The sequence below is a fragment of the Lampris incognitus genome, chromosome 5 (genome assembly GCF_029633865.1).
Source record: "Lampris incognitus isolate fLamInc1 chromosome 5, fLamInc1.hap2, whole genome shotgun sequence".
NCBI classification, from domain to species: domain Eukaryota; kingdom Metazoa; phylum Chordata; class Actinopteri; order Lampriformes; family Lampridae; genus Lampris; species Lampris incognitus.
The window spans coordinates 48,208,675-48,233,273 of record NC_079215.1 but is presented as its reverse complement, the minus strand read 5'-3'; the positions used below and the strand labels follow the sequence as shown (position 1 = coordinate 48,233,273).

The 24,599-nt window shown below is 43.6% G+C and overlaps 1 protein-coding gene across 1 annotated transcript in view; it reads right to left on the bottom strand.

The window, feature by feature from the left end:
* Positions 1 to 23,932, bottom strand: part of tnrc6c2 (trinucleotide repeat containing adaptor 6C2) — a 188,651-nt gene extending 164,719 nt beyond the window's left edge. The window contains exons 1-4 of the mRNA XM_056280539.1: positions 23,779 to 23,932; positions 19,464 to 19,626; positions 19,196 to 19,271; positions 16,676 to 16,744 (exon numbers count right to left, since the gene is read on the bottom strand). Of these exons, the coding sequence (XP_056136514.1) occupies positions 16,676 to 16,744; positions 19,196 to 19,271; positions 19,464 to 19,626; positions 23,779 to 23,932 (462 nt within the window). The remainder of the gene's footprint in view (positions 1 to 16,675; positions 16,745 to 19,195; positions 19,272 to 19,463; positions 19,627 to 23,778) is intronic.
* Between the last annotated feature and the right edge of the window lie 667 nt (positions 23,933 to 24,599).

Below are 24,599 nucleotides of genomic sequence, written 5' to 3'. Positions count from 1 at the left end.
GAACGGTTGATGGCAGCTTGCTCCAGTCTCAAGGAGTCGATACAACACTTCTTCAGCGATATTTTCAGCTGGTCTTTGTATCGCTTCTTCTGACCACCCGTGGACCGGCGGCCAAGATGGAGCTGTCCATACAGGACTTGATGTGGCAGGCATTCTTGAGGCATCCTGATGACATGCCCTAGCCAGCGCAGTTGGTGTTCAGTGACCGTTGGTTCTATGCTCTTGCAATTTGTCCTAGCAAGAATCTCGGCATGGGGAACATGATCACGCCACGTGATCTCGAGGGTCCACTGCAGATACCTTATGTGGAACTGCTCCAGCAACCTTAAGTGGCGGCTTTATGTGAACCAGGCTTCACAGCTGTATAGGAGAGTTGTGATGCAGACAGCTTTTTAAAAGGCAATTTTGGTGTGCAGGTGGAGGTGTTTGTTTTGGAAGACCTTACGTCAGAGTTTGCTGAAGGCTAAAGAGGCTTGTTTGATTCTACTGTGAATTTCCTAATCAGTGTTGCAGCCCTCAGAAAGGATGCTGCCCAGGTATTTGAAGGATGGAACAACTGAGAGTGGTTGGTACTCTATAGTGGAGACAGACATAGTGGGTGGAGGGCTGGACCTCCATTGGCATAACACCTCAGTCTTGGTGGTGTTGACTAATAGACCCAGCCTGCTGTAGGCATTCACAACTGCGGAAAGGATGGTTTGCAGGTCTTCTGGTGTGTGAGCTACAAGAGTGCAGTCATCAGCGTACTGCAGCTCAAGGACCTGTCCTGCTGACGAATTCATTGTTGTCTGGAACCTTCGAATGTTGAGGAGGTTTCCATCTAGCCTAAAGTCTATTGTGAAACCACTACTGCCTTCCAGAACTTAATGAAAAAGCTTTGTGACACACAGGAGGAAAATGTTGGAAAGCACTGGTGCCAGCACACACGCCTGCCTCACTCCAGTGCATATATTAAAGGGTGCCGATTCCTGCCCTCCTATAGCCACCCCTGCCACCATCCTATTATGGAACTGTGACAGAATGTTCACAAATTTGCTCAGACAGCAAAACTTTCTCAGGATTTTCCAAAGTAGCTCTTGATTCAGTGTCAAAAGCTTTGGAGAGGTTGACAAAAGCCATGAAAAGGTCCTGATGTTGTTCGTGGCACTTTTCTTGCAACGGTCTGTGAAAATCATATCCACAGTACTCCTGTTCGCCCTGAAACTGCACTGTGACTCTGGCAGCACATCTTTTGTCACCATCCTGCATAGCAGGATCTTTGCTAGGACCTTGCCTGCAACAGATAGCAGGGATATGCTGCATCTGTTGCCGCAGGTGGACTTGTCACCCCTGTTTTATACAGGGTGACAATTTTAGCATCCCTCCATTGTTGAGGGACACTCTCCTGGTCCCAGACCTGCAGGATATACTGATAGAGCATTCTGGTGCGCAAGTATCCTCCTTGTTTTAGAAGTTCTACTGAGATAATATCACTGCTAGGGGACTTATTGGTGTTGAAGGAATTGATGGCTGCAAGTACTTCTTGAAAATTGGTGAGTGGTCAAGGTCTGGAATGGGCGGATGAATTGGCAGCTCTTCCAGGATGGATCAGTCAGTTGGTGAGTGCTGGTTAAGTAGGGCTTCAAAATAATAAGCCCACCTTGCCAGAATCCGCTTTTGGTCTTTCAGGGTTGTCAGCCCATCCGCTGATTTTAAGGGTGTGATAGAGAAGTTCCTAGGGCCATATATAGTCCTTTTTCTTTTGTTTTTTGGATTTTCCCCTCAATTGTACTTGGCCAATTACCCTACTCTTCTGAGCTGTCCTGGTCGCTCCTCCACCCCCTCTGCCAAGCCGGGGAGGGCTGTAGACTACCACATGCCTCTTCCGATACATGTAGCGTCACCAGCTGCTTCTTTTCACCTGACAGTAAGGCATTTCGCCGGGGGGATGTAGCATGTGGGAGAATCCCGCTATTCCCTCCAGTCCCCCCCCCCCCGCCCGCAACAGGCGCCCTCGACCGACCAGAGGAGGCGCTGATGCAGCGACCAGGACACATACCTACATCCGGCTTCCCACCCGCAGGCACAGCGAATTGTGTCTGTAGGGACACCCAACCAAGCCGGAGGTAACACAGGGATTCGAACTGGCGATCCCTGTGTTGGTGGGCAACGGAATAGACTGCTACACTACCCAGGCACCTCATATATAGTCTTTATAGAGTTATAGAAGTTGTGCATATCATTTGTCAGCATATGATTAAATCTTGTGAGCTTTGGTCACCCATCACAAATTTTGTTGAGTGCTCAAGATTGTTTGTACTTCCTTACGTGCTGTTTGCCACGGCTGCTGAAAGATGGCAGATGCAGGGCAGCTGAGAGTAGCCCTGTGTAACCTACGCATGGTTTCTAGCAGGGATGTGATGGTGTCAGAGTTCTCGTTGAACCAGTCCTGATGTTTTCTGACTCTGTAGCCTATAGGGTCGACTGCAGCTTGATGTAGCAATGAGGTTAAGAAGACCCCTTTCTGATCCATGGAATTGTCAGAACTCAGAATGGCCTCAAACTCTAGTGCCATCGTGCCTACAGAGTCACAGCATTCATCCCGTGCTGGGGCGGACTTCAATTTAGCACATTTCAATTGCTTTTTTTATGGGTTTCTTGAGACGCCGTGGGGGGCGCACTTCTTTTTTTATAATCATATTTTATTGGCATTTTAGGAAACAAAAATTTTAGGAAAATTTTAGGAAAACTAAACAATGCATTAACATAAACTGTTCCATTATTGAACCTGTCCAACCCCACCCCCCCAACACCACCACTTAGTATTGCTGTTACATTGAATAAATCAAACCGCCGATCCCTGTGTTGGTAGGCAATGGAATAGACCGTGACAGTCATAGTTAAACGTTGCTGGTCAGGTGTTGGTTGAAGAAACGTTCCACGTCCTCTTCGTTGTTGAATTTATGTTCCACTCGTTGATGAGTGACACAAAGCACAGCCAGGTAGCAGAGAGAGAGAACTTGATTGCCTTTTGGTGTAGTTTGGTCTTGACCGAGTTGAATGTGGCTCGCTTTTTAGCAAGTGCGTTGCTCAAATCCGGAGAGATGAAAATCTTATGTCCCTGATATACGAGATGTCCATTTTTCCTTGCAATCGCAAGGACTTACTTTTTCTGTTGGAAACGCAAAAAAACGCACAGTAATGAGTCCGGGTCTCTCTCCCACCACGGGCTTAGCTCTCAGGAATCTGTGTGCTCTGTCCAACTCGGGTGGATTGGTAAATGAGCCATCCTGTAGTAGATTGACAAAAAACTTCGACATAAAGGCGGCAGCTGCTCGCCCCTCGCATCCCTCTGGCAAACTGACGAAATGCAAAATTGTTTCGGCAAGACGTTTTTGAGGTCTTCCATCTCCACCAGTAACTCTTTGTTGTCACTCTGAAGCTTATCTACATGCTTCTCTAAGCCATACCGGAAATCGGGGGGGGGGGGCACACTTCTACGTGGAGTTTGGTCACGATCGGGCGGTGATCCGTCTAGCATTCTGCACCTCTCATGGTCTGGGTCAGCAAGACATCACTAGTGTCAATATGTCTTATTAAGATATAATCAATCAGGTACCAGTGTTAAGATCGCGGGTGCATCCAGGATGTTTTTTATTTGGTCTTCTACTGAAACAGTGTTCGTAACAGTGAGGTCATGCTCTGCATAGTGTTAGCAGCCTCAGACCATTTGCATTAACCTGACCAACCCCATGCCTACCCAATACTCTACTCCATATACCATTGTTCTCTAGCATTTAAGTCTCCCAGAAAAAGGATCTTGTCCTTTTTTGGGATATGATAAAGGGTCTCATCTAGTTGCTGGTACGGAGGATCATTAGCCTCTCACTTAGTCCATTGGGTGTTTCAGTGAGGCTGGGTAGAATGCTGTTCATTACTGCCAGTCCAACACCATGCTGATGTTTTCTGCCAGGAGGATAGCCTCTCCAGAAAAAGGTGTACCCTCCTCCTTCCTCTCTCAGGGAACCTTCACACAGGAGCTTGGTTTTTGCTGAGAGCAGCAATGTCCACATTGTAGCATCTGAGTTCCTCAGCAATCAGTGCGGTCCTTCAGTTTGGTCTGTTGCCATCATTATCAAAGCAAGCCCTAACATTCCATGTTGCCAATTTGAATGGGATAATTTTCTTGTTTTTACTGCAGGATGGAATTCCCAGTAGGTGTGGTAACCTACCCAGGAGGTGTTTGGTTGAGTGGACAATTTTTTGGTCACCTGTTCTAGGCCGCTCCCCAATTGGGGTGAGCAGTGTGGTCCCTAAATAGGTAACCAACAGGTACCCAACAGAAGAGTCTGTCTGATTTATATAACAACCAGATGTTAAGGAAAGCAGAATCCTTCCTGTCTGACAGCACCCATCCCCTGGAGCTAGAGTTTCAGACATTGCCTTCTGGTTCCCGCTTCAAGTACCCAGTAGTCAAAACCAATAGATACAAACACCCCTTCATTCCCTCGGCCATTTCACTGCTAAACTCCAATAGTAAGAGGTAATACCAGCTCGACCTTGATAAACACTTAACACTGTTTACTGTTGCACTGCTTTTTGTTGGCTTTGTTCTCCTCACTACATGTTGTATTTATTTGTATTCATTTGCCTTGTGTATTCTGTGGAGTATTTGTGTGTTTAAATGTTGCTGCTGCTACACAACAATCGCCCCTCTGGGGACAAATAAAACCTACTTGACCTGGCTTGACTAAATAGGGCTGCTTAGTCACATGGGAGACTGCTGAAAGCAGCTGCCTCTCAATCCCAGCTGCTAGCAACCATATACCCCATGCCGCTGATGTGCAGGGCTCTGGCTAGGAGCTCCCAGGGCATTCTACCTGTTCCCGTCATCAGACGTCCCAACGCCACTAGACTTCAACTGGATAAGGCCAGATATTGTACAGCGTAGTCAGAGGTGGAGACCTATGCAAGGACGTTTTTAGAGTGCCACAGTGCACTCTAAAAATGCCGCAGTCCTCAGTAGCACTGTCTTTGCCATGACATGCTGGTCCTGTTGGCAAGGGCTTACACCCAGGATGACCAGTCACCCATCATGACTGCAGGATGTTGCTGGAAATACCAGACTGTCAAAGAACCGCCTAATGTGTGCCGCCAAACATGTTGCTTTTCTCTTAGGGGGTGCTCCCCTAGCCTTTGTCTCAATAGACTTCCCACAAGGCAGCAGGACAGTGGTTGGCCATGAAGAGCCTATGGGGATCAATGCAGCTCCTAGATCCCTTACCAAGTTAGCCTGAGGTCGCGAGGCACCCAGTTACCATATGTGGCCACGAGGAGGCCTGGCAGAGGTCTTGGCGAAGGAGAGGCTATGTACTGGCAGGGGAAGGCTTATGCACTGGGCTGCTTCCTCGTTCACCACAAGGGCTAGCCAGCAGCAGCAAGCTGTAAGCAAGAGGTTAGAAAATATACACACACACACACACACACACACACACACACACACACACACACACACACACACACACACACACACACACACACACACACACACACACACACAGGGGGAGTGTTGGATAAACTGTGAGCCCACCTCCAACATTCCATCCATCCATCCATTATCCGAACTGCTCATCCTGCTCTCAGGGTTGCGTGGATGCTGAAGCCTATCCCAGCAGTCAATGGGCGGCAGGTGGGGGGGACACCCTTGACAGGGTCGCCTGACCATCACACAGGGCTGATACACACACACTTTCATACCTAGGGACAATTTAGTATGGCCGATTCCCCTGACCTATGTCTTTGGACTGTTGGAGGAAACTGGAGCCCCCAGAGGAAACCCACGCAGACACGGGGAGAACATGCAAACTCCACACAGAGGACGACTCGGGACTACCCCAGGGCTCAAACCCAGGACCTTCTTGCTGTGAGGCGACCGCGCTAACCACTGTGCCACTCCTCCAACATTCCCTCAACAAAAAAAAAAGATTGATGAGTGACACCAAAACCTGGTGATAAAAAGCCCAAAACCAGATTCCATTATTAATCGACAAAATCAAAATGGGTTAACTGCTAAAAGGAAGTGAAATACTGTCTGACCTTTAGTGACTGATTGGATAAAAATTGCAGCATATATATATATATATTAAAAAAAAAAGACAGCAGAGGCAAAGACAGACAAGATTGCTTATTTTGCTCAAGTTTTTTTGCTTAAGTGTACATTAGCACATACGTGTGTATATTTGTGATTATTATGCTACTTAAGTCTGCACACACGCTTATGCATGTGTGCATCATGCAATGGTGTGCGTCTGTGTGTGTGTTTGTATGTATACATGCTGCGCATCAACATCCGTACTTACATAAGGTCATGTGCTACAGTGTGATTGTGCTTGAGGAGTGTGTGTGTGTGTGTGTGTGTGTGTGTGTGTGTGTGTGTGTGTGGGTGGGTGGGTGTCCTCCAACTGCCCACACTGGTAGCAGCAGTGGCGGATGCTAATCTGCGCTGAGATTCATTAACCATGTATCCTGGGCCATTATCCTAATGCTAAGGGATAAAACAGGCGGCTGGATGAGCTGATGTTAACAGGGGCTAATCATCGGGCTCACCTCTTGCTGTGACTTCATTTAGGGCACTAAATAACACTCAGGGGCTAGATCATGACAGGATCCTGAATCATTTTATCTAATAAATGCAATAAAAATTCAATGAACGATGTCAAATATTGGACCAACCATATTTTAGATAAAACTGCTTTTTGTTAATTATTTTGAGTTTGTAGCTGCTTCAAGTAATGTATGAGTAAACGCTGTGAAATCTTAGGGAGGACCACATCTTTCAGATCTCCTAAACATCAAATGCGGTTGAAAGACATGCAATTTACGTTTACTACAGTGTGTGTCTTCTTCAACCAAACAATTTTCCCTAGCAACAATCATAAAATGCCATGCCGTCATGTTTTTTTTTTTGTGTGTGTGCAACCTCTTTTAAAAAAAAAAAAAAATTATCCGATTTTTATTTGCCACACAATGGCAGCGCTAATCTGCTTGTCACCTGATCTGACCAATGAACTCCTTCCTTTTTAATCGGTCCCTTTCACCTACCAACCAAATGCACCTAGTGTGCTGGGAAATGGACAGACGGAATTCCTCCCCAGGACCTCGGAATATCAAATGTTAGAAAAAGCGCTAACGAGGCAGGTTTCCCCAGCCTTTTTCACTTTTTAATGAGCTGTTACCCGATGAGGGTGACCCTGCTGCTCCGCTATGCACCCGGGCTATCGAACACACTCCCAAGGATTCATCAAGGCTGAAACTCAATATTAAACAGTCACAGATACATATTTACCAAGGGTTAATTCACGGGCTTGCTCCCGTGAGAAATAAAGCATATTGCATGGGAAAAAGAAAGAAAGGATGGAAAGCAGGAAAATAGAGAGAAACGTGAATGAGGTCATTTAAGATAGAGAGAGAGAGAGCAAGAGCGAGAGAGCATATCTCTCTTTTATAGGAAGCCTAAATGTGCCTATGTGCTTCAAAAACACTGTCTCTACAAGCAGAGACAAATTTGTCTCACCATCTTCTAGGGATCTCCTGTTATACGAGCCTGGCTGCATTTCAAAGGAAAATCCCAGACTCAAAAAAAAAAAAAAAAAGCACAGCAGTATGTATTTTAAAAATTGCTGAAAAAAGTCCTCTCTCTCTCTCTCTCACACACACACAAACAGTCATACATACGCACACACACTCTTTAACTGGTGGAGGTGGTGGGCTCTGATGTAGGCCCTGGCTTCATAGAGACCCCACTGAGGCTCAGCCGACAGAGGATGGTGTCTTTGGACAGACCAATGAGGGTGGGGAGCTTCAAAAAGCCTCCAAGATGAAAAAAAAAATGAACAAATAAAAAATACCAAGGGAGAAAGCAGGGGAAAGAGGAGGTGGAGAACACAGCTTCTATTCAGCATATCATCCCCTTCATTACCCCCTCCGTCAGTGACACGGACAACAGTGGGAAGAGTGGATGGACGGACGGATAGGCAGATAGAAAGATGGATGGATGAAGAAGTTAGTATGTGGGGGTGGGAGGGCGATGGAGCGGAGGTTTGAAGAAAAAGAGGGGTCCCTATTAGGTGGGTCCTTCACCTCTTGGCCCACCTTCGACCTCCTCATCTCCATAATAGGCTGACCCCCCATGTTCAGAGCTCATTAGAGAGGCAGACGGCAGGGCCGGGCAGACACATGCTTGTCACCACGCCCGCTCCCACCGGACACCTGAATCAGACAGAGATGAAAGAGAGATGAATGGAGAGATGGACGGATAGAGCGAATGGATGTTGTGAAAGGGATGCACAGCAGGTTTGATCATTAGAATGGAGGAATGGGGATTAAAAAAAAAAAAGGCTGACCCACCTCTTCAGTCAAAAGAAGAAGGATAAAGGTGGGATGGAGAAGATGCTGGCGTGAAACCAAATTTGCCTGGAAACAGCGATTTGACCGAAGTACAGTCTGTGCAGGAGGAAAACTAATCTGCTGCTGAGTGTGATTTATCACGCCATGTCGAGCGTGCAGCTCAGCCGGCGTTGCAAGCACAGAATCACAATTAAACACAGCATTGTTTCAGAGCCTTCCACCCACAGGAAAACACAACGGGGGGAAAAACTGAACAAAAGTAAATTGATAATTGTCTCACATTAAAAAAAAGTAAATAAATATTTTCAAGTTAAAAGGAAGATTCACAGAAAATAATTAATGGGTTACAAAACAGGACAATGCAGCCTAATGGGATTTTATGTCATAAAAGCTTCACAGAATAACAAAAATATGAAGAAACCCCCACCCCCCCCAGAAGAAGCAAGAGAAGAAAGGGTCTGCCGATGTCACAATTTATTCTGACAACAAAATCCTTTCTCTGTCAGGTTTATATCCTTCCTTATTTCAAACTCTGCACAGAAATACAGTGGTAATATGAAACAGTGGTACTATGCCTGGAGTGACTGGGTGGACTGTTGGATGCCTGTTTTAGGGTAACGCTCTTGATTTATTAAATGCTTTCACTTTCGATTCCCTATTTCACCATTGATTCACCTAGCGTCCTGTTCCAGACTCCCAACGGACCAGACCCAGAGATCAGAGGTTAAAGGTTAAGAGTGAGAAGGTCAGCAGCCTTGTCTGGTGTTTTTTTTCCCTTCTTGGACACTGATCATCTACCTTTTATGTGACTGACTGGTTATTCAGGGTGGATGTGGCATCCTGCCCAAAGGGAAATCACAACTGACTTATTATGGTGACTGAGCAGCCAGAGGGATAACTGATGATCTACTGTTGATGCTTTTGTTATTCATCTCCTACCTCCCTAAACCTCTATTCGTCTCTCTTTCTTTATCAATTTCAAAAATAAGACCGAAATACTAAGATGGTGATGATCTTGTCTGAGATGGAGAACAATTTGTACAGGAAGACTAGCTGAGAAGAATCGGAGTGAAAGCCAGTCTTAAGCTGGGATCAGACCGCGTGATATTTTTGTCTTTCACAATGGTCACCATGTAAGATTAGACAATCATAGTGCCATAAATTATTTGTGTCTTGGCCGGGAGACTGGCAACAAGACAAGTATGACCCCGACCAATCATATGCTGTCTGTAGCGTCCCAGTCGAAAAAATACCAGTCTGGACTGATGGTCTAATGCTGTTTATTTTTGTTTCCTTTCCTTCATAGACCGACGTAAGAGCTAAACAGAAAATAACAACCGGAAGGCAAAAATAATACGTTAAATTCTGTTAGCTTAACACCAGAAAGTTAACAAAACACAAACAAAATCGAAATTATTTAACAATTAGACAGCAAATACCTTGTTGCCCTTTCGACTGGAGCTAAACTCCCATTACGCTCTCCCCGTTCGTCCGTTTTATTACACCTTGCTTTTCTCCGTGTTGACGTTAAATATCCACATTGCTTTTCGTCGATTTGCTTCTGTGGCTACTGTATTTTTCGAAATAAAAGCCCTTTCGTGTTCACGTGAAACAACAAAATAAAAGCAATGTAATGTAAACTACTAATTAGACACGTTAGCCCCTAGCTAACGGGTCTGACCTTTTAGCCGAGCGGTTAGTGATGTCGCCTTGTGGTGCAGTACACCCCGTATCGAATCCCGCACCGGGCAAGAAAATAACCGGTTGCATTGGTGGCAGTGGTGGGATCCGGAAGTGTACAGATCCTCATAAGTCTCTTCGGAGCGCGGGAAGAACAAGCGCGAGGGCGCGCTTCCGGGGAGGGTGACGACTGTAAACTACTAATTAGACACGTTAGTCCCTAGTTAACGGGTCTGACCCTTTAGCGGAGCGGTTAGTGATGTCGCCTTGTGGTGCAATACAACCCGTATCGAATCCCGCACCGGGCAAGAAAATAACCGGTTACAATAACAAATACATTACAAATGCAAACTTTACACACATGAACCACACTGCATTTGAGGTCACTTACACTGCCTTTCATGATCTTGCGCAAGTTCATAGGTCGTCGGCAAGGAGGGTCAGGAAATTGTCCAATCATGGCTCCAGAAACGCTACGTGTAATGCTGGCAGTCTTGCAGACGCTGTTGCGGTGAGTAATACTGGGGAACGATAACCTAGCATAGCTTAACCAACTACTCACCAGGTTGCAAAGAGCCCCCGCTATATCTCGCGCTATATCTCACCAACATTTAGCCTATCTTTTTTGACTCTGTCATGGTACTCCCTCTAGGAAATGTCAAAAAGACAGGGGTAACTCCCGCCATTTCGCTGCTCTCTAACTCTTTCGTTATCGTTCTGTCATCTCTTTTTCCCCTTGCTCACTCACTGACTAGCTTCGCTGGTCGCTTATCAAATTTGCGAATACCCGGAAGATGTTGGGATATTGTCCCGCCCACAACTCAACAAAATATGACTGGCTAAGACAACTGTCAAAATCAAATTCATGCCCACACTGACTTGAATTACACAGGCATTCGGTTACAGCTACCGAAAGTCCCGGCACGGGGGAGCCGCTGATTCACCCAGATACCATCGGAAGAAAAATTGTTATTGGTCCATTTCCCATTCAATTATATTAACCCACTGTTGCCAAGTCATATTAGTCCAAGTTTATAACAATGATCTAGAGATCATTACTATTATTTCAGAAAATAAAGATAATTAAAAAATATATTTATTAGGAGTACAATTCTTGCAATATTTTTTCTTGGGTATTCACTCAATACCTTGAAGGTCCAGAGGGTTCCCCTCTGGGTATTGTTGCCACTCCTCAATGAACCTTTCCTCTGTTTTGTGGTTCCACCTGACAGCAGCAATAGAAGCATCGCTTTCTCCATGCCATGTTTACATAAGGGCACCAGAGAGCACTCTGTCATCCTATTGGTCAATGTCAAGGAACACGTCATAAGAGATGTCAGACTAGGCAGGAAAATACAGGTAAATTCGATTTAAGAGCAGACTCAAAAACGGAACTCATTCGTAACCCGGGGACTACCTGTACAAAAGATTCTGACATGCTAGACTTTTCATCGGGGTGTCGTGGGACGTCCCAGATGCCACATCGCTGTTCTTCGATTATGTCATACTACACGGGGTAAAGACGCCTGTTCGTCATTCCCAACCTTCATAATCGGGCCCGACGCTGGAAATTTGTCGGGAATGACATAATCGTGTCAAAATCAGTCTGAATTCCTGTAGTCTGAGCCCGGTATTACACAAGCTCACCAGAAGGGGACAGACAGACCGTTGTCAATTTAAGTGAGACGTGTGTGTGCGTGCTTGCGTGGAACTGGAACTGAATGAGATCATCACTGAACGGTGAAATGTGAAAAAAGCAGTGGCGGCTGGTGCTAACAATTTATTTGGGGGGGGGCAATTTACCTTAGTGCAGCACACCTGACAGCTGATTTAATGTCCACACAGTCACAGAGTTATTAAGAAGGACAATGTAGCCTATAGATTTTATCAGGCAAAATCTATAGGCTACATTGTCCTTCTTAACAAATCTGGAAAAAAGTAATGTGTGTTTGTCCTCCCAGAGCCAAGAGCATCCGGTCTCGAGTGATCTCACCTGTCTCTTCTCTTCACTGGACACCTCTCTTCCTCTCTCTCAAAGGTGATTTTCTTCTCCACTAAGACCATTCTCACTTTACAACACTCACCGTGTCTCTCCCCCAAACCCTCCCCCTTGGTTGGTTTCCTGTATTTTTCCCTCCTGCCATTGTATCACTTTTTCATATCATAATTTAAATATCATCACTCCCACGCCTCCTCTTTGATTTAACACTCCATCTTCCCGTCGAGTCCCTTCCTCCATCCCACCTTCTAGGCCTGTGCGCTATTGAGTGTTACCATGAGCCCCCCCCACACACACACCCAAAATGCCAGGTTTCCTGGGGGACCATTACTGGCTGTGCAGTGTATTTGACTAGCTTTGAAAGGTATATCATCTGGGCTTTCATCGTTACGGAGGGCATGTGCTTGCCCGGGGCGGTCCACTCTCCCCCTAATGCCAAGTGTACATCACATGACTTTTCAAATCTTCTAAAAATCCTGTAAAAGGACAGCAGCTCACATCTAACATTTTAAAATTTAAATTTTAACATTTAAAATTTTAAAAGCCAGTCTGAAGACTGTCTTTAAAAAATCGTTGATAGAGCGCACACTAGGCGATTTAGGAAGGACGGAGAAATATTTTGACAAGACTTTCTTTTTTAAGTCCTCATGCTGTTACAACAATTTGCCATGGCAACGCAGTGTGCTGGGACATTCGTCAGCGTTCGTCAGCACAGCCGGTCCTGAGAAGCAGATTTTCTTTAAACGGGTGAGAAAAGTTTGCCAAACACCTTCACACAATAATGCCCGGCTGCTAGCCAATATGTTACTTTGATTATAAACATGTAAAAGTAGGAGGGCTACGGTGTTCAGAGGCAGTTAGAATAAGTGGAAAGAAGGTGCTCTTTGGACGGAGGGAAAACGTCAAAATACGCCTAATCAAAAAAGTGGATCCAAGGCAATCTTCCAAATAGAATAAAAGCTTTAATAAATGGCTAGTTCATAATACAACAGATTAAAAAGCCTATTATGAACTAGCCATTTATTAAAGCTTTTCATTATATTTGGAAGAGTGCCTTGGATCCACTGTTTTTGATTATTATGTTATTTTGATGTTCAATGTTTAGGCTAATTCACTTCATTGCAAGCTCTGCTATATCACCTATAGCCGCTACAGTACACATTCAACTTGAACAATTGAATGAACATTATTTGAGTTCAAGCCTAACTTTTATCAAGTAGGGCTAATGTTACCCTATCGCCATCTATTACGCCAGGTCATTTGGCTAGTCAGATATGCAGTGGCGTGTTCAGACTTTTTTGAGTGGGGTGGCCCAAGTGGGGCACTGACTTATGCAGGGGTGGCCTGAAAGCGAGGGGTCTGGGGGTCCTACCCCAGGAAATTTTAAGCATCAAACACTTAATTCCCTGCATTCTGGTGAATTTTTATGCACCAATTTGTGCCTTTTCTGCATCAATTTGTTACCGTTTTTGTCTCCACTACTCATATCTACTTTAATTACTAACATTACAATTCCTGTGTTTAAAGATAAATAGACCTACCAATCACAACACAACAGAGTGGCACCATTACGGTCTCTCAGGTTTAAGACTGAATTGCGCCTATAGAGAGAGTTCGGATTGCTCCTCAAGGAGTTCAAACTAAGACCCGCCTCTGACTGGGCAGATAGCCAAATATAGGGGTGGCACCTGGGGTGGCCAATCAGATTCCAGGGGTGGCACGTGCCACTCCAGGCCACTACCTGGACATGCCACTGCAGATATGGACGACAAACAACAACTTCTGGTGGTGGCAAAAGAAAAAGAGGAGAGCGTGGACGCAGACTTGGTTAGGAAGAAGGAGACAACTTGGTCTCTCTGTGTTACAGAAGGAGTTGCAGGTGAGAATGACAACTAGTCTACCCGCTAGCAATAGGTAGGAAGCCTGTAGCTGATATGCTACTTGTTTTGCATTGCGACATTGAAACACATTTGTGCTAATCTGCATTTTAATAGGTGATTACGACATCGCTGAATGAAAGCACTTTCTAGTGTTACCTCCATGTGTTGTGATGCACTTAAAAGTGGTTCTGATCCGCTCACGAAATTTCAAGAAATTTTAGAATGGTAGAGACAAACAGCAGTTCATCAAAGCTTAATGTTTATGCTCTGTTTACTGGTAATAAATGAATTTAGCCTATACTTAACAACGGTTAAATGAGCATTTTCTCCCTCAAGCAACTATATGAATTCAGTATAATTCAGTATAGCCCACTGTTTTGCACATTTGTCAACAAGAGAATGACATGATGGGGTTTAGGGAACTACTCCGCATGACCTGCGATGAATTTAAATTCCTGCTGGACAAGGTGGCACCCCTGATCACCAAGCAGGACACTAGGTTTCGCAGAGCCATCAGTGCCAGGGATCGTTTGTCTGTGACGCTGAGATTTGTGGCCACAGGTGTGTACCACACTGATGTATACTTTATGTAGTTACATTTAATCACTGCATCAGTTTAAAGAGGCCAACCACTACTGGAGTCTTCTGGTTTGATCCCCAGCACTGACAGGAGGGTGTATTACAGGTACTAGAGCAAAGCGCCCTTCGGGTAGTCTACCTTTTATCCCTGCCTCTCCCCTTACCCCTGACCCTTCAACCGAGACCTCACCTCTTTAATTATAGCTGTGGGATGACCTAGCAACTAGAGGGTGATTCTGGCTAGCTTGCCAGTAGTTTCCGCTCCTGCATCTCTCCTTAGTATGTCCACATAAAGGGAAAGCCTCATCTCCGATGAACATGTGCGTAACTCTAACTCTAATGTTGGTGTTGGGCAGAGGCTCTGATGGAGGCACATTCAAAAGGCCTCGATCCATTACTTTTCTCAAATCAGATTGAGCAAAAAACACCTGCGTCTGAAGCCTTGCCATGACTTCCTACATTAACATAAACTAAATTATAATTAGCGTCCACAACTGCCATCAACAGAACCGAGAACCATGACTTGTAGTTGTAGAACATGCTGCCTGCTGCCTGAGGGTAACTGGGGGTATCATGACTATATCTAATAATTTTCTGTTTAAATTTTCATTTTAGGTGCAACCTTCAAATCAGTGAGGTTTCAGTATAGAATTGGTAGCACAACTCTGTCCAAAATTATCATCACAACATGTGAAGCACTACACCAAGTGATGAAGGAGGAGTTTCTGAAGGTATTAAAACAGTATAGAAACAAAGGAAGCAGTCAAATATACATATTCAATCATGGAATCAGAATAGAGCCTTTACACTGAAATACATTCCAAAATCACCTCAATCAACTACTAAGCTATGTATATGTATGTATATGTGTGTCTGACATTCTTGTGTAAGAAGTTGGGTTGTTGTGAAGCATCTAGTGTGTTGGTGTAGTGTTCTGTGCCTGTCACGTCTCACTCCCAACCTTCATTGCTGGCTAGCAGAAATGCAAACAGGAGAGCCGAGCACTAAGTCTCTCCCTGCCAGTACATAGCTTCTCCAACAGCAAGCCCTATGTAGTGCCTCGTCGTGGCGACACACGGTAAATGGGTACACCTTGGACCCTGGCTCAACTACAAGGGACTCGGAGGTGGTCTGGCCCCTAGACGTGTGGTACACAGGCCCACTGGTGTGTAGATATTCCGATACTCACGAACCAGCCCCTAGCTATGGGTTAAATAGTGCCACTGCCTAGTGCCTACCTCGGGGGAAGAATATGCTACGGGAGTATACCCCTACAGAAAATCAACATCTACAGTGTTGTTGTTTTTTTTCTTGCCCTTTTGTATCTGTTTAAGTTGGAGAGTATTGCTGGTGTTGTGTGTGGCTGCCGCTTCTCCCTCTCATAGCCCCTCCTTCCCCTCCACCCCTGTATGTCTGTGTTATATTTATCTGTTGTCTTGTTTCACTGCCGTTTATTGTAAAGCAACTTTGAGTGTTATAAAAGCACTATATAAGTATGATTTATTATTATTATTGTTATTATATGCCGCTTTCTGTTTTTAGACACCAATATCAGCGGCTGCTTGGAGAGCCATAGCCAGGGGACTACCAAAATAAATGGCTGTTTCCCAACTGTTTGGGCGCCATTGACAGGAAACATATCCAACCCCCAGCAAAGTCAGGCAACATGTTCCACAACTACAAGTCACAGTTCTCGGTTCTGTTGATGGCAGTTGTGGACGCTAATTGCAAGTTTGTTTATGTTAGTGTAGGAAGTCAGGGCAGGGCTTCAGAAGCAAGTGCTTTTGCTCAATCTGACTTGAGAAAAGCAATGGATTGAGGCCTTTTGAATGTGCCTGCATCAGAGCCTCTGCCCAACACCAACATTTGAGTTTTGCACGTTCATCAGAGATGAGGCTTTTCCTTTGCGTGCTAACCTAATGAAGCCATACCCGTTCAGGCATCTGGATCATGACCACTGAGTGTACAACTACCCCTTTTCAAGGGTTCGGTGGGTTGTTGAGAATGCCTTGGAGATTATGGCAAATGGGATCAGAGTTTTCGGGTCCACAATTTGTCTCGAACCAAAGAAGGTGGTGATGATAACCTTGGCCTCTGCAAGCATCCATAACTTTGTGAGGGATTGGAGATCAGAGGCATATGCATCACCTACCTTGGCTGACTGCGAAGACGCAGAACACAGGATCATGCCGGGAGCCTGTGGAGAGATGGCTTTGGGGGACTACGGGATATGGCACCAGGAAGAGCATGCAACCCCACGTAGGGTGTCAAACAGCAGCGAAACACATTAAGGGACTATTTTGTCTCTCTCGAAGGTGAAGTTCCGTAGCAGGAGAATCACATCTAGGCTACTTTAAAACCACCCCCAAAAAGCACTAAAAGCTAAGTCAATGGGGAAGGTGGCTCCATCCAAGTGAACAATTAATAGTGAGGGAACGTGGCGCCATCTACAGGATTGTTTTGATTGTATTGATTAGGCCTACAGGCTATTAATTTAATGACTTCAATGCATGTAAAGGCACATTTAGAAACTTGCAATGGTATAACCTTTATATTATCACATAAAATATGTCAAGTCAAGTCAATTTTATTTGTATAGCCCAATATTACAAATTACAAGTTTGCCTCAGTGGGCTTCACAGCAACACAACACCACGTCCTTAGAGCCTCTCCAATATGTGAAAAAAAAGCTAAGACAAGGACTTGGAGAAATTTATTTATGTACTTTTTGCATTTGTAAATGTGCAATAAAAAGCGCCAAAGCTAAGATATCTCAGATTCATTCTTAAAGACTATTATATTAAAAACTACAAAAACAGATTGTAATGTATCAAAACAATTAAAGCAACAACATAAAATGGAACAGGCATTTAACAGTTAATACTAATAAATAAATAAATAAAATTCACCATCTTATGCAAACATGGGTTGGTTGTACAGAACATTGTGTGTGTGTGTGTATATATATATATATATACACTACCGTTCAAAAGTTTGGGATCACCCAAACAATTTTGTGTTTTCCATGAAAAGTCACACTTATTCACCACCATATGTTGTGAAATGAATAGAAAATAGAGTCAAGACATTGACAAGGTTAGAAATAATGATTTGTATTTGAAATAAGATTTTTTTTACATCAAACTTTGCTTTCGTCAAAGAATCCTCCATTTGCAGCAATTACAGCATTGCAGACCTTTGGCATTCTAGCCGTTAATTTGTTGAGGTAATCTGGAGAAATTGCACCCCACGCTTCCAGAAGCAGCTCCCACAAGTTGGATTGGTTGGATGGGCACTTCTTTGAGCAGATTGAGTTTCTGGAGCATCACATTTGTGGGGTCAATTAAACGCTCAAAATGGCCAGAAAAAGAGAACTTTCATCTGAAACTCAACAGTCTATTCTTGTTCTTAGAAATGAAGGCTATTCCATGCGAGAAATTGCTAAGAAATTGAAGATTTCCTACACCGGTGTGTACTACTCCCTTCAGAGGACAGCACAAACAGGCTCTAACCAGAGTAGAAAAAGAAGTGGGAGGCCGCGTTGCACAACTGAGCAAGAAGATAAGTACATTAGAGTCTCTAGTTTGAGAAACAGACGCCTCACAGGTCCCCAACTGGCATCTTCATTAAATAGTACCTGTTAGAGCCTGTTTGTGCTGTCCTCTGAAGGGAGTAGTACACACCGGTGTAGGAAATCTTCAATTTCTTAGCAATTTCTCGCATGGAATAGCCTTCATTTCTAAGAACAAGAATAGACTGTCGAGTTTCAGATGAAAGTTCTCTTTTTCTGGCCATTTTGAGCGTTTAATTGACCCCACAAATGTGATGCTCCAGAAACTCAATCTGCTCAAAGAAGTGCCCATCCAACCAATCCAACTTGTGGGAGCTGCTTCTGGAAGCGTGGGGTGCAATTTCTCCAGATTACCTCAACAAATTAACAGCTAGAATGCCAAAGGTCTGCAATGCTGTAATTGCTGCAAATGGAGGATTCTTTGACGAAAGCAAAGTTTGATGTAAAAAAAATCTTATTTCAAATACAAATCATTATTTCTAGCCTTGTCAATGTCTTGACTCTATTTTCTATTCATTTCACAACATATGGTGGTGAATAAGTGTGACTTTTCATGGAAAACACGAAATTGTTTGGGTGATCCCAAACTTTTGAACGGTAGTGTATATATATATATATATATATATATATATATATATATATATATATATATATATATATACACACACACATACATACACACACACGCACGCACACACGCACACACACACACACACACAAAATCAATGTCAACTAGGACAGGACAACATCAACAAAGTATGAGTGAGTGCATGTGTTTGTGTAAGAGTTATGTAAGCATTATCATTCATCATGTAGCATTTGAGTATAACTGAGTGGACGTTCAGGCTACACACAAGGTAGCTACTGTTGGTGGCGGTACAATGGGTATGGTGCATATGTGGATGTGGACAGTGTTGTATAGGTAGGTGGTGCCGCGGTGTTCCTTAGGTCTGCCTCTAATGTATCATAGATCAGATTCATTATGGGTTTTTTTTCCAGCTTCGCCAATGTCACAGGATCTTTTATAGCTCTAAGTTCGGATGCCACCTGTTGACCAAACGTAGCTGCAGAATCATGAGGCTGGCTCAACCATGAGTTTACAATGGCAGACATCTGCTTCAGATAAGCCATCTTCTGGAACTCAATGGTGGACTCCATTGCCTTACACTTCAGAGGCCTGAAGAAAGCAAGAGTTAGAACTCCTGTGTATATGTACTTACACTACTACTACTACTACTACTACTACTACTACCAAACTGCAATACTTACAACATCACAATACATACAAAATCAGCAAATAACTGTCATTGTACTGTAATATCGTATCATGTCACTGCCAATTCCCGTGCCTAACTACTACTGCTACTACCTTTTTGCTGCAGTGGTCTCTCTTCTAGTGGAGGGAATGGTAGCAGAGTCAGTATCTTCTACATCAAGAGTTGAGACGGACATCTCTGATGTCTCATCGTCCACATCATCTTCGCTGTCTGGGGAATGTGGTGCCACTGTGTCCTCCAGCTGATCTCTGTCCTCTTCAAGCGACAGCGTAAAAACGAGAATGTATCAATTGTCTTATGTGCATTACTCATTATGTTCATTACTTACACCAATGGCATAGATAGACTATAATATGATTAGGGATGTGAAAAACAAACTAGCTCTCCTTTTTTGTAAGCTAGAGAAATCTAATCTCTTTTCTGTGGCGAGCACAGGGATTTTTTCTAAAGGTGTATGATTCTAAGAGAGGCTATTGAAAAGACGTATGACCAACCGGGATTTGCGAAGCTACAACCCTATCTAAAACAACCGCACAGTACCCCAGAGTAAGCTACAAGACTGTACCCCAAACCCAACTTAAACCCCTGTGCCTCAAATGGCTGCTTGTAGGATTCCAAGTGTGGGGTGATACTTACAATCAGGTTAGTCTCACATGGACGAAGGACCATGAACCTGCGTAGGAAGTCCATATGTTTCACCAGCCAGCATTGTTTTGAGGTCAGTGGTTTGTCACCACTCCCACTTGGCCTGGGTTTTATCACTCTTGAAAACTGAGTTCTAAGACACTCAGCCCTGGTCTTGACTTCTGCAACTGAAATTAAAATGGTACATATGTAAATTATTTTGGCATGTGCAGTGGCTTGCAAAAGTATTCATACCCCTTGAACTTTTCCACATTTTGTCACGTTATGACCACAAACATAAATATATTCTATTGGAATTTTATGTGAAAGACCAACACAAAGTGGCACACAATTGTGAAGTACAAAGAAAATTATACATGATTTAAAAAAATTTTTTACAAATAAAAAACTGAAAAGTGTGGTGTGCAAAAATATTCTGCCCACCTGAGTCAATACTTTGTGGAACCGCCTTTTGCTGCAATTACAGCTGCAAATCTTTTGGGGTATGTCTCTACCAGCTTTGCACATCTAGACTGAAATTTTTGCCCATTCTTCTTTGCAAAACAGCTCAAGCTCAGTCAGATTAGATGGAGAGCGTTTGTGAACAGCAGTTTTCAGATCTTGCCACAGATTCTCAATTGGATTTAGGTCTGGACTTTGACTGGGCCATTCTAACACATGAAAATGTTTTGTTTTAAACCATTCCATTGTAGCCCTGGCTTTATGTTTAGGGTCGTTGTCCTGCTGGAAGGTCAACCTCCACCTCAGTCTCAAGTCTTTTGCAGACTCCAACAGGTTTTCTTCCAAGATTGCCCTGTATTTGGCTCCATCCATCTTCACATCAACTCTGACCATCTTCCCTGTCCCTGCTGAAGAGAAGCACCCCCAGAGCATGATGCTGCCTCCACCATGTTTGGCAGTGGGGATGGTGTGTTCAGAGTGATGTGCAGTGTTAGTTTTCCGCCACACATAGCGTTTTGCATTTAGGCCAAAAAGTTCAATTTTGGTCTCATCTGACCAGAGCACCTTCTTCCACATGTTTTCTGTGTCCCCCATATGGCTTCTGGAAAACTGCAGACGGGACTTCTTATGGTTTTCTTTTAACAATGGCTTTCTTCATGCCACTCTTCCATAAAGGCCAGATTTGTGCAGTGCACGACCAATAGTTGTCCTGTGGACAGATTCCCCCACCTGAGCTGTGGATCTCTGCAGTTCGTCCAGAGTCACCATGGGCCTCTTGGCTGCATCTCTGATCAGTGCTCTCCTTGTTCGGCCTGTAAGTTTAGGTGGACGGCCGTGTCTTGGTAGGTTTGCAGTTGTGCCATATTCTCTCCATTTCCGGATGATGGATTGAACAGTGCTCCGTGAGATGTTCAAAGCTTGGGAAATCTTTTTATAGCCTAACCCTGCTTTAAACTTCTCCACAACTTTATCCCTGACCTGTCTGGTGTGTTCCTTGGACTTCATGATGCTGTTTGCTCCCCAATATTCTCTTAACAAACCTCTGAGGCCGTCACAGAACAGCTGTATTTGTACTGAGATTGGATTACACACAGGTTGACTCTATTTAGTCATTAGGTCAACATTCGATCATTCAGCAATCATCAGGCAACTTCTGAAGGCAATTGGTTGCACTCAGAGAAAAGGGGGCTGAAGACTTTTGCACAATGCACTTTTCAGTTTTTTATTTGTAAATTTTTTTTTAAATCATGTATAATTTTCTTTGTACTTCACAATTGTGTGCCACTTTGTGTTGGTCTTTCACATGAAATTCCAATAAGATATATTTATGTTTGTGGTCGTAACGTGACAAAATGTGGAAAAGTTCAAGGGGTATGAATACTTTTGCAAGCCACTGTATATCAATAATACAGACATTGTTTCTTTTGAGACAGACCAAAATGACTACCCATGCCCCTGTGATTTTGTAGGTAAATGTAGGGAAATGCATAGCTCGCTACTTCAGAAAAGGGGTACGCTATGAAGTGTACCTCCTTTGCTTATCTTTCTCACTCACTCACAGACAGACAGACAGACAGACAGACAGACAGAGACACACACACAGGCTAAACTGTGAAGATATACACTACCGTTCAAAAGTTTGGGATCACCCAAACAATTTTGTGTTTTCCATGAAAAGTCACACTTATTCACCACCATATGTTGTGAAATGAATAGAAAATAGAGTCAAGACATTGACAAGGTTAGAAATAATGATTTGTATTTGAAATAAGATTTTTTTTACATCAAACTTTGCTTTCATCAAAGAATCCTCCATTTGCAGCAATTACAGCATTGCAGACCTTTGGCATTCTAGCTGTTAATTTGTTGAGGTAATCTGGAGAAATTGCACCCCACGCTTCCAGAAGCAGCTCCCACAAGTTGGATTGGTTGGATGGGCACTTCTTTGAGCAGATTGAGTTTCTGGAGCATCACATTTGTGGGGTCAATTAAACGCTCAAAATGGCCAGAAAAAGAGAACTTTCATCTGAAACTCAACAGTCTATTCTTGTTCTTAGAAATGAAGGCTATTCCATGCGAGAAATTGCTAAGAAATTGAAGATTTCCTACACCGGTGTGTACTACTCCCTTCAGAGGACAGCACAAACAGGCTCTAACCAGAGTAGAAAAAGAAGTGGGAGGCCGCGTTGCACAACTGAGCAAGAAGATAAGTACATTAGAGTCTCTAGTTTGAGAAACAGACGCCTCACAGGTCCCCAACTGGCATCTTCATTAAATAGTACCTGTTAGAGCCTGTTTGTGCTGTCCTCTGAAGGGAGCAGTACACACCGGTGTAGGAAATCTTCAATTTCTTAGCAATTTCTCGCATGGAATAGCCTTCATTTCTAAGAACAAGAATAGACTGTCGAGTTTCAGATGAAAGTTCTCTTTTTCTGGCCATTTTGAGCGTTTAATTGACCCCACAAATGTGATGCTCCAGAAACTCAATCTGCTCAAAGAAGTGCCCATCCAACCAATCCAACTTGTGGGAGCTGCTTCTGGAAGCGTGGGGTGCAATTTCTCCAGATTACCTCAACAAATTAACAGCTAGAATGCCAAAGGTCTGCAATGCTGTAATTGCTGCAAATGGAGGATTCTTTGACGAAAGCAAAGTTTGATGTAAAAAAAAATCTTATTTCAAATACAAATCATTATTTCTAACCTTGTCAATGTCTTGACTCTATTTTCTATTCATTTCACAACATATGGTGGTGAATAAGTGTGACTTTTCATGGAAAACACGAAATTGTTTGGGTGATCCCAAACTTTTGAACGGTAGTGTAGGTACTATATCTAAATTGCCTTGGCTATAGTTAACGTTACACTGTCAGAGAAATTTAACAACAGAACTGATATGAAGTTAGAAAGCTCATTATTCTATCTTATGTCAGAATACAAAACTACATCTTTTTGAGGCAGTGTAGCAAATGTACCGGTAGCCTCGAAGATGTCTTTACAGCTAACGTTACCATAGTCAGGGCTATTAGACTGATTTCCTACATTAAATGCACTTATTGTAAGTCGCTTTGGATAAAAGCGGCGGCTAAATGACTGTAATGTAATGTAATATTAGACTTACTGATAGTTATTGCTTGGGTAAGCTAGCTAGCTAGTTACCTTTCTCTAAATGGAAACAACATAATGTTAGTTAAGCTAGCTAATCCCCCCATAATCTACACATTCGTGTTGTATGAGCTAGCTATCGATGACGTTAGGCGAAGATGTAAAAATAGTTTGCTAGCTAACATTACCTAACGTTAGTTTGAAATAGTTTTAACTCACCAGGTAGTTGAAGGGCATCAGTGATCTCGCACAACCTTTTATGGTTCTCCTCTCTGTCGCGGTAAACATCTCCCGCGACGTGAACAAGGCAGTCATGTTGCTGCCACAGCTCCAACATCTCTTCTTGTTGTCTCGTCCACTCCTTCCCCGCCATGTTTTTGGTTGTTTATTCTTCTTGCTCGGGTTTAACGGCGGTTGGCATTTGGTTTTATTGTAAACTCATTCATTGGCAAGTTGGTAATCCACGCGAACAGTTGCGTCACTGCATGTCCGACAGACCCCCGACAAAATCAAACCATTTTGAAATGATCCGGTAGGTCGCCGACAATTTCCAGACTGGAGTGGGACAGAAAAATCTCGTCTCTGACCATCTCACATTACAGACTGTTATAACTGACAGACTTGGGATTTTGCGATGATTTTTTTCAAGATTATTCTGCGACTGTAAAATTGGTCGGAGTTCCGTCAGGGTTTCTTAAAATCGGGGCAAAAGTCGGCTGGTGTACACTAGTCTGAAGCACCCACACACACACACACACACGCACACACACACACACGTTGGTATTATATTTCAGCTCTATAGTGTCTATGTTAGGTAACAGTTTGGCTCTCCCACACAAGATCAATGCCCAAAAGCATGTGTGTGCATGTGGTGTGTGTGCACAGGGAACACAAGTACAATACATTAAAACAACACAGCATGTAGGATAAATAAACTAAAACATGGTCAGTCAAACTAATAACTGATGAACACATCCTCTCAATCCATCTTTCTCGATCTCGTTCACATACATGTACACTCACATGCAGAAACAAAAAAG